The 11,150-nt window shown below is 43.3% G+C and overlaps 1 protein-coding gene and 1 long non-coding RNA gene across 6 annotated transcripts in view; one reads left to right on the plus strand and one right to left on the minus strand.

The window, feature by feature from the left end:
- Positions 1–677, minus strand: part of HECTD4 (HECT domain E3 ubiquitin protein ligase 4) — a 69,185-nt gene extending 68,508 nt beyond the window's left edge. For 3 of the 5 annotated variants that reach the window (XM_021413384.1, XM_021413383.1, XM_021413382.1), the window contains exon 1: positions 232–676. In XM_021413384.1, the coding sequence (XP_021269059.1) occupies positions 232–408 (177 nt within the window). In that variant the 5' untranslated portion in view covers positions 409–676. Of the gene's footprint in view, positions 1–231 lie in introns of all 5 variants that reach the window. The other 2 variants (XM_021413381.1, XM_021413380.1) reach the window with 1 other exon arrangement.
- Positions 6,196–9,622, plus strand: LOC110406521. The gene is made up of 5 exons (XR_002443483.1): positions 6,196–6,392; positions 7,194–7,536; positions 8,249–8,350; positions 8,467–8,577; positions 9,190–9,622. It is a non-coding gene; the product is annotated as an uncharacterized LOC110406521 (long non-coding RNA).

Below are 11,150 nucleotides of genomic sequence, written 5' to 3' on the forward strand. Positions count from 1 at the left end.
AACTGAGCCAAAGGCCACTTCAAAAACACACCAGCGCGTTTCAAACGATATCCCCATCCAGGAGACGATTCACCCTCCATCTTCACCACCGCCGTCCTCCTGCCCAGCTCCACTCTCACCATTATTTGCAATAAATCCGAGGCCTCGGTGCCAGGAGGCTGCCAGCCTTCCCTCACGGCACGCACCCACCCCCAGCGCCCATCCTCCCCCTCAGCCGGGCGCCCACCTCACCTCCAGCTCGGTGTCACCGGGCTCCGCCACCCCGACGATCTCGCTGGGCAGCTCGGCCAGGTCGGTGACCCGGATCAGCCCGTCGTGCAGGAAGATGGTCTCCTCCTTCACCGACAGCCACTGCGCCGAGTCGCTGGCTGCCGTCGCCGCCGCCGAAGCGGCCGCCGGAGAGCCCATGGCGCGGGCGGCGTTGGGGCTCCGCAGGGCTGAGGGGAGGCGGCCGCCGCTACCCCCCCATGGCGGGGGCAGGGCGGGGGCAGGGGGATCCCCGGCGGACAGCCGGAGCGCGGTAGGGAGCAGCGAGGCGCGGCGCGTTGCCACCGCGGCGCCAGCGGGCCGGAAAGCGCCGGGAGCAGCCGTGCCCGCCCGCTGCCACCGCGTCCCGCTCCCTCCTCACACACACGGGTGACAGCGCGACGCCATGTTGGGGGCTGAGGCGGGCCCGGCATGCACCGCGCGGGGAACAATACACCCAACCCCCCCCCCCTCACCCAGCCCCGACGGGTCCGCCCTCGGCGCCCCTCGGTGCCGCCCCGGCACCCTGCACCCCGCCCCCGGGGGCGTCTCCCCTCAGAGCCCTTCCCCGCCGCCGCCCCAGCGGCTCCGCTCAGCGCCGCGCCCCGCCCTCAGGGCAGCGCCCCTCAGAGCCCCGTCCCGCGCCCCGCCCTCAGGGCAGCGCCTCGTCCCCGTGTGCCTCGATCGCCTCAGCGCCTTCTGTTGTTGCTCTCCTGATCGCCTGAGCCCCTCGCATTGTGGCCGTTATGGCCGCTTGCCTCAGCCCCTCAGCGCCTCAGACCCCCACATTATGGCCGCTTCCCTCAGCCCCTCGCGTTATGGCCGCTCTCCACCCCGACTGCTGCTCCCTCAGCGCTGTTCCCCGAGAATTCCCCTCTCAGTTTCCCTCACTGCCCAGAGCTCCCCGAACCCAGAAGGATGCATGAGCAGCAGCTATGTGCCCTCCAACCCATGTATCTGTGTGGTGAACATGGGGTGGGTGCCAAGGAAACAGCTCTCAGCGCTGCAGTACATGTGGAAAATAGGAGACGCAAAGAAAAACTGACCTTTTTGGGCACTGTTGTATGAGCTGCCCTATTTCCATCAGTCTGATTTCATACCCTTGGGCTCAGACCCCCTACCTGAGTCAAAATGGCGTCTGGCATGGAAGTACGCATGAAGCCAAGGTGTGGAAATGAATTCCTCCATGTGGAAAAAAAGGTGCCCACTGACATTCATTGATACTTGCTGAACGTTTATGAAGACCCAGCAGTAGATGTGAGCACAGTGAGGGGTGAGTGGTGCTTTTAGGGATCACCTCTGCTGGTGCAGATTTGTACGAGTGTGGCACACAGACTCTTGTTCATCACTGCCAAAAATGCACAGCTAATGGTGGTTACAGTGTTGAAAAATCGTGTTTTGTAGCTGAGAATGCGCTCTACCAAATAGTGTTATTCTGTTCTTTGTATCTGTTGTAGTTTCCATGGAAATAATTAAGAGGTATTACTTTTGGAGTGACCTACATAATCACTTTGCACTGGAGAGTCTCATTTTTGAACAGGGAGATTTGGTATCAAAGGCTTTTGTAAGAGAGAGACTGTTGTGGGCATCTGTTCTTTTCGGTCAAGGCATGACAGAGAACAAGGGCTGCAGACGGACATACAGGCATGAAATCCGCCCCACCCTCCCTCAGGAGCCCTCCAAGTACTCAGAATGCTGAGTTCTGAAGATCTGATGGCAGGTGGGACGTGGCAGCTGAGTGCTGGCTGGTGAGATAAGCTGTGCTCACAAGGTCTCCTCAGAGGAATGGGAAAGCTGCTGAGCTCAGATTAGTCACAATATTTCACTGGGAGATAGTGACTGGTGTTATTGTTTTGTTACCAGAGTAGGAGTTTTATATTGTTTTCATGAATTCGTACGAGACAAGAATAGAGAAAGAAAAAGTGTATATACATTTAACCTGTACACTGGAAAAAATTCTCTCTTTACATTTTCTAATACTTTAATGGTACCACTTGGTACATCTACTGCAAAATCAATACAGATAGCAGAGCTAGGAGTAAAATAAGATGTTCACAAGCAACACTCATGCCAGAAAGGCTTGTCAACAAAAAGGACTTGCAATGTTTTCTAGAGGTAGCTGGGTTTTGGGTGCATCTGTTGTTCTAGGTTACCCCAGGCTGAAAATTCTTTGTCTCCAGCTCTCACATGCTCCTTCCAGAGCTTTATGGAATGCTTTACCCCAGAGGAATAGGGTTGTCACAGCAGCTCCCAAATGGAGAAGCAAGGTTTGATATAGCTGTCGATTCAATTCACTAATTGCTTTGAAATACAAACCAAGGTGTTGTTTTTGAATAAAGAGCTGACTCAGAGCTACGAGAGAGGTATGCGTAACTCTGGATGCACTCATGCTGGGCTAAGCGCAGACAGAGGTGCATGGATAAATTATACACCTGCCAGAGGCTGTGCTTTGTCATTGGTCTGGGGCTTGGCAAACCTCTCAGGGCACAGCCGGGCTCTGAGGATCTTGCTCCATGTGTTTGTGTGTCAGGTCAGTAACCTGAGCTGCTCCTGAGCGACAAGCAGGCTGCTTCCTGTGAGCTGGAGATGGTGCCGGCGTTCCAGAAATCCCTTTTCATCTTCTTTTTTTTCTGGGAGGATATTTCAACGTGAACTTCTGTTCACCGTTTCATAGAACTTTATTTGTTTGAAGGTTTTTTCCTGAATCTTTGAGTATTTGATCTGACAATTTGAAGTTAAATACTAGTCATTGAATTAATCTAGTACCAGGTCTCAGGGAGACATGAGAGTGGCCTTTCAGTACCTAAAGGGCGGTTATAGGAAACAAGGGGACGGACTCTTTAGCAGAGTCTGTGTGATAAGACAAGGGGAAATGGTTTCAAACTAAAAGAAAGGAGATTTAGATTGGGTATAAGGAAGAAGTTTTTACAGTAAGGGTGGTGAGGCGATGGCACATTCTATGATAAAACTGAGAAGCATGTCCTGCCCTGCCTCAGCACAGTTTAGTGAAATAATCACTGGTAAATGTAAGATTTACATGGCCACCATTGTATGATTTATAAGCTTACATAGCAAGGAATGCTGACATAGCTTGAGACATGAAATGTTCGGTATTAAGGTCCTGGTTGTGTAATGAATTCTGTGAATCTAATACTGTTTGCCTGGCATCTGGTGCAGAAAATCTTGTATAACCTAGTGAAAAGAAATATTATTTCTGTTCTGCATGTCACCAGAAAATGTCAGCCACTGTAACTTCGATGTGGCATTCAGAGGCGTACTGCAATAACTACAAAGAAGACTTGTACTACATTACAGGAGATGGTATGACTTAGAAAAAGACGAGAATAACTTGGTGACATAAATCCTTGAGGTGAAGAAATGAAACCCTTGACTTGTAAATAGGTTTGTACATAAAATCAGTCTTTTTTTAAAATTATTTTTCAAGCAGATGGGTCAGCAGTCTACGGCTGGGTCTGGTTTGAGGAGCTGTGGCCATGCTGCCTGGGTTCTGGATGTGCCCTGGGGCTGCTCTGCAGCATGGTGCTGAGGTTTAGCAGGAGATGCTTGTGGTCTGTTCAGTCCTGTGAGCTGAATGTAGAAATTCACTATTCTTGCCTCAAAATGACTATTTCTTACTATGCAATGGAATTTAAAGGAACATTGTCTTGGCATCTGGTTTAATTTTATATTAATGCCTTTGTAATGGATGGTGGAAATCCTTTTCATCCTAAGGCTTTGGTGTACATCTTTCTGTTCATTCAGAAATGGCCATTTTAGTTTTAATTTCCATTGTGGCAGTAAGAAATGTGAGAAAGAGAAGAAGTAGTTACTATTTTTATGTCATCTTCAATAACTAGATTTCCACACCCTGAATTCTGGCTCTTCTGTCTCCTGCATGTTATATAGAAGAGCCCGAATACCATCATTAATAATGCCACTGTGCAAGGAATACTGGTGTTTCTTGGCACACTAACTGGGATTCAAAAAAATAGAGTTTCTTCATTTTTTTTTCCAAGTAAAACTTAGAAAGAATCATAGAATTAATCATAGAATGGCTTAGGTTGGAAGGGACCTTGTAGATCATCCACTTCCAGCCCCTGCTGTGGGTTGGCTGCCCTTGTCTAGCTCAGGCTGCCCAGGGCCCATCCATGGCCTTGGGCACCTCCAGGGATGGGGCACCCACAGCTCTGGGCAGTGCCAGGACCTCACAGCCCTCTGAAGAGTTTCTTCCTAACATCTAACCTCAGTCTCCACTCTTTTAGTTTACAGCCATTCCCCCTTGTCCCATCAAAGGATTGAAGGGAAAAAAACCACAGTATTTGATAGAAAAGAAAAACTAGACAATGAAATGAAATAATTTCAAATTTCAAGAAAAAATATATTTTAATTGCAAAGGAAAAATATTCACATTTTTCTCATTTGGGTGTATTAACAATGGTCATTGAAGGAGACTGACCAATGGCAAAGTAGGATTGATGGAGGAAATACAAATAGCGAAATGAATAAGGACAAGTTAATGTATGAAAAATGAGTGTGACTTACCTAGCTCACAAACAGCCTGGATGTGAAACGACTGTAAATGTGAATTATAGAATCGTAATCCTAATGCTAGAAGGTTTTCTTAGAAGTCATGCAATCCAGTGCTGTGACCTAAGCTGTGACAGCATGATTTGTGACACATACTTGTCCCATCCAAAGTCAAGAGAGTCCAACTGCAATCTCGTCCACTGTTCAATTGTAATTACTTTTAGGGAGTTTCCTGATGCTTAATTGAATTTCTGCTACTGTAATTGAAGCCTTTTTGTTTTGTTCCAGCAGCTGAAGGCACAGAGAACAGTTTATTTCTGATTTAACATCAGTAGTGCCTTATGGTGGGAAGTACTTAAATGCTGCCCATCACTGAGGAAGAGTGGCTGAGAAATGGACAGATCCCTTCGCAGTTGTCCTGAATTTCTGAATCTCTAATGTCTCCGAAGACTCATTATTAATACCCCAAAATAGGTAGGCTTTAAATACAGCTATTTGGTACTGTTTTAAAATTCAACCTCCCTGAAAACTGGTGCAATAAAATGAGGAAAAAAATGATAAAAAGTCTGCTACAATATTCTGTTTAATACTGTAAAAATACAAATGTGACAAGGTGGATTTATGTAATTCATACAAACTATTACAAGGGCCACTTTATAAAGCATTTTTTCAGGGCGTGTAATGTTAAACTGTCCAAATCCTACAGAGTTTGACTGAGATCTGAGGATTTTAACATCAGTTTTCAAGAACCAGTTACAAAAATGCCTGTTTTTTTGACCAGTGTAGGCTTTGGGGGCTGTGGTGTTTTCTTCCTTTTGCAGGAGGGAGGAGGACTGCTTGGCAATGCTATCGTAATGCTGAGAGTGGTCTGCAGAGAGGAAGGACTAATACTTACACGCAAAGGCAAAATAGATCTTTCATTGGAAGTTTCTCTAGCTTAATATTTACTGCTTATTTTACATCAAGTTTTATATGAAGCTCTTGGAAATAAAAAGTGTTTCAGTTCTCAAGATACAGAGTTTCTACATTTATATTTCAATTATTTAATTTTCCATGCAAATTTGTTGAAATATTAATTCTTCAAATCTCTGTGTTTGAGAGTTATTCATTGGCAACAAGTAAGAATTCTAGTAACTGATACAGCAACAGCTTTTAATACTGGGAGCAGTTCCTTGTAACTCAAAGATGTCCTTTGTCCCATGGCAGACATCTAAAATGTCTTTTTTTTTGCTATTTTGTGTTCAAAGATGTCAGTTTTAACTTTTGCAAAATTAGTAAAGATTCCACTTGGAGTCACAGGCCAATATTGTAATTTTAAATCTTTGATAGTTAACAAGTAGGAATGGAACAGTTAAAGACGAGAGAGCTTTAACATATTTAAATTCAGTATATTTTCCTTCTCTACATTAAGCAGCATGAACACAAACTGTTTTACTTCACATTGTATTTTCAGGGAACTTAAAATGTAAAGTCATCCTCAGTACATTGTGCAGAAAATGGGTGCATTAACCTCTGCTCTGGATCATGCTGCTGTCACAGCACCGTGCCCCTGCTCACAAACAGGATGTCACCTCCCTGCCCTTGCCTCCTGTAGGAGATGGGTGCGGCCATCTGCCAAGGTTTGTGTCTGATTCATTAGATTCCCTGAAATGTTCACTCAGCACTGATTGAAGCATGTTGTCAAACCTGCCATCAGACTTCCCGGGGGAGGAGAGGGATGTTCACATCACCGGAGCCTGACGGAAACCTGGAGCACGGGGATAGCAGCTCCAGCTGCATCACAGAGCGTGGAAGCATGCTAGGTTGTACTTGCAGATGCTAAGGGATGTTCTCACTCCCTGTAGCCAGGCACCCACATGCTGCCCTGGGAAGTCTGCCGCTGCTGGTTACTTGTGGCAGTGCCTCACTGCCCTTATTGTAAAAAACTTCTTCCTTATATCCAATCTATTTCTCCTCTCTTTTAGTTTGAAACCATTTCCCCTTGTCCTTTCCCAACAGACACTACTAAAGAGTCTGTCCCCTTCTTTCTTTTAGCCCTTTTTAGACTGTAAAAGGCATTTCTTGTTCATAAACATCTCTCCTTCCTACAGGAAACACCTTGGGAGTAAAATAAATTGTGTTTTCTTTGCTTTTTGGTATATCAGGAAGTCAAACTGTCTAGGAAAACATAAATACTAGGCTAGCTTAATTTCATTCATCTATCTCAATCTAAATTCATTATACACTAAGGTCAGGAATATTTTGACACTGAGAATTTAACATAGATGTAATAAAAAGAGCAAAATGAAATGTATGAATGGGAAGTGGGTGGAAAGCTGGGACTACTATTACTAGCAAGAATTTATATATAATACTTTTACTTATTATCTGTACTTCTGTAGCAGCTGTAAGCTTCATTCAAACCCCAAATCTTATTGTAGCATTTTACAGACTCAGAACAGAACTGCTTAAGAGCTGAACATGAAGAATCCTCTGGATAGCTGAATTTGGAATCGACCACTGCTTTTCAAGAGGTCTGTGAATGGGCTGGAGAAAGCCTTGATGAGAGCAATCATGCAACTTGAAAATACAGCCTGTGAGGAAGGCTTGAAAGGATTCGGTATATTTAACCTGGATAAGAGAAGGCAGAGAGGAGACATGGCCACAAATACATGGAAGACTGAAGCAAAGAGAGAAGAAATAAACTGCTGGAGAGGACAAAATGTTGTGAGCTTACACTACAGCTGAGGAGACAGAGCAGACATCAGGAAGCCTTTCTCATTGGTGTGTTCAGCATGGGACTGGATCACCTCCTGATGTGGGATCTCTGCTAGCAGAGGGTTTAGCAATGCAATAGACAAGCCAATCCTGTAGCAAAATCTGTTCAGCTGCCCATGCCTAGATACCAATGTTGGGAATAAAATCCACAATTCATTACATTTAATTCTTCTAAAAGTAAGTTGCTTTCCCTGAGCACACCTCTAAGTAAGGTACAGCTTGCAAGGAGGTTAGAAAATAGTGACTAGAGAGTCTACAACAACAGAACACAAAAGAAAGAGATTTAAAATGAGGAGTTTAAATGAGATGATTTTTGTACATTTGTCTTCTATTTGAAATTCACAGATCAGTTCCAAAATCCTGTGAAGTCTTAATTAGCAGGTTTTTACAGGCATTGCAGCTCTAACTACCCTTTTTCCTAGGAAAAGGAACCCAGGTCAGTGAATCCCTGGCCTGAGAAAATGCTATACACTGTACTAATTTTCTCTTCAATGCTGACAGGCATTCAAAACAAACTAAAATTGGAAGCCACTAATTGAGAACTGAATCCTCACAGTGTAAATTGGAATGCCTTCTCTGGGGAGAGCAATTTTGCTCTCTGTGTGGCGGTGTTTTGCAGCTGTAAGTGCCCAGAACTCCAAAGGTGCTCTTCCCTTAGTGTCTGCTTCCCCTTCCTTTCTTTCTGTTATTTTCAGTATCTCTTTCCTATATTTTCCAGCCAATAATCTACTTTTAAAAGAAGAATAAGAACTGTTATGCAACAAAGTCACAGCGGTGAGCAACTTGATGGGATATAAATGAGGGAGACAATCAAAAAAAGGTATAGATGTCTACTGTGGTGGTTTTTTTAGTGAAGGGATATTGCTGATTTCTGTGAGAGGTGCAGCCTTGCTCTGCTCGCTATGACTCACCCATTTTTCCCTCTGTTCCTTACAGCCAGATGGCATAAGCCAGTAATGGCCAAATAATTCATCATTCCACAGACTTGCGATGGACTGGCCCCCAAATGAGGCCTGGAATGTTGGAAATCTTTTCATGCTGCTACAGGTAAGACAGTTTCTCTGTAATATTGTAGAGTTTAGTTTATAAATGCTGCAGTGGGATGTCAAGTGCTAATAAAATCCTAGTCTTGACAGGTAAAATCAGTCTTTTCTGGAATTCCTTTATAAATCCTTGACTTTAACAACATAGCAGTATTTCTTTAAAAAGAACGTCACAAGTAGCCTGCAGATAAACCGTGAAGAACAGTTAATTGCCCTTCAAGTAAAATAACTCGATGAGCAATCAGTCAATGGAAGAATTGAGAGCAGCACTACCTGTCAGTCATCAAAGCCAACCAACTATTTGGAGGGCTATACTAGCATCACTGCCTTCATCAGATTATTGGCTCACAGACAGACAACATCAGCCCGGCCTTTTGTATCCAAAACAGTGACCATCTTATGTATATCGTGCTCATTGCTCTGTTCTTCCAGACTGTTAAAAAATGACTATGGATTGTGCATGGCAATCGAAAAGAAAAGCAATTTCTTGGGCTTGATTATCCGGTCTAGCCAGGCGTAGTGTGCTAGCCAATGGGATGGCATGAAAGTTGCAGCTCAGGATGACAGGATGGAAAGAATGATAGAAATTCTAATGGTTGTTCTTATAAATCCCCAGGAGACAGCCGCACCGACTGGCTCATGCTGAGACACCCTTCTCAGGTACTTGTGAAATCAAGTGTTATTTCAAGTAAGCCCAACTACATAATTTTTGATGTTGTTTGTATTATTTCCATTTTTTTGATTAAAGCTGTTAGCCAGAGTGGAGATTAATGGGTTGCCTGTGTTAGAAGACAATTACACGATGATGCTAAGCATTCCTTTGATGAAGTCCTGTTTGCTTATGAAGTATGGAAAAATATTCTTTCCAAAAGTATTGGATTAAATGAACCACAGATTTTTGTGCACAGTACTTAGGCCAAAGCCAATATTTTCACCAAAAGGCTTTCTCAAATTTTTCTCATGTCAACAGCCTAAAATGCAGTTTTCGTTTCTCACCCTGTGTCCCTAGTATATGCATGTTTGCTTCTTTTCTCTCACACAAATGCAAAGCTCCAGATTTCAAATGCCCCTTTTGCACTTTCTATGTTAGTCCAGAGGGAAACCATGTGGATAATGTGCAATGTACAGAAGTTTTGCCATGTGTCTGTCATTTGAGTTGCTGTTGTTTCAGCTCTCTGATTCCAGAGGGGTGTTTATTTTTCATGCTTATTTTAAGGGGAACAGTCATGGTTGCCCACCAACTTCTACAAAATTCCATGAAGCAGATCTTCATGTCAGCTTAGCAGGACATTTACACCAGTAATTTGAATACTGGTTTTAACTAAACATCTCTCATGAAATACTTAGAGTGTGCATTCTTTTTAGAGCCTTCATATTAGTTTGTTCTGAAAAATAACCATCCTTCCTTGCATATAAAAGACATAAACTTGCTGTTTAGGACTATTTTTGCACATTTCATCTTAGTATTTTATTTCCTCATATGAAAATGAGCCTTTTGAACAATAGAATACCATGTATAGCACTCGGTGATATCTGAAAGCCTTAATTTTAAAAACAATTACATCCCAAGTGCATCTGCCAAACAAGTGAAAAGCCTCTGGATCACACAGGACTGACAAAATGGATGAAGATGTAATTGCTTCTGGTTTAGTCTGTTTTCTTCATGAGGTTTTAAAGTCTTTCCTAGCACTACTTGGTGTGGTTCTCTGCATCCCACTGACTTGCTCCAGTGGACTGGATAAATAATTTTACCTTTGTGTACAATTCCTCGGTGTTATAACAGCAGTTTTTACCTCTGTTGGGTGTCATGAAGCCAACGTGCTCAGTGTGTGTAAAGTATGAGAAGTTATTTATTACAGTCATCAGAAGGATTCTGCAGGTGAAGTGCTAGGTATTGCTAATTGGGAAGAATGCAGAAGCACAGGAAGTCACTGGAGATTCTAAATCCTTTAGCTGACTTTCTTGTACAAACATAATAGATGAAGTTCTGCAATAATGACCTTGCAACTGATGGACAGAACTGTGAAGCATCACGCCACCTGTGCCAGTCTTCAAAACCATCCCGTCTTTTCATTGTCATCCAAGCATATGCTTTTTACTCTTTTATGTACTTTGGAGCATTGCCATAAAGTTCATGTTTGCAGAAGTTTAAAGCACTTCTAGAGACCTGATATGAGAAAGCATTACTGCTGTTCTGCAGGTACGTGAACACTGACCTCAGTGAGGTGAAGTTACTTGCTCAAAATAACACAGGAAAGCAACAGAACAGAGAAAAAAAACAAAACAATTTTTTTAAACTTGAGTAATTTTTACTATCCTTCCCCTCTCATTATCATTATGGTTAGTAATAAGTATTTATGTCTGTTATAGTGTGAGCCCTAGTTAGGTCACAGAAGTTCCTGGTTGTGTGTAGGTATCTATTGCATAAAATCATTTCCACTGAGAAAGATATACATTGAAATAATGGGGAATTGCAGGACAAAACAAGACAAAAAAAGCCATCAGCTGACAAAAAAAAAATGCAACTCTTCAACATCCAGAGGATCAAAATGGGTCTGATTTGAAAAAAATAAAAAT

Source organism: Numida meleagris, chromosome 14, assembly GCF_002078875.1.
Source record: "Numida meleagris isolate 19003 breed g44 Domestic line chromosome 14, NumMel1.0, whole genome shotgun sequence".
Taxonomy (NCBI): Eukaryota; Metazoa; Chordata; class Aves; order Galliformes; family Numididae; genus Numida; species Numida meleagris.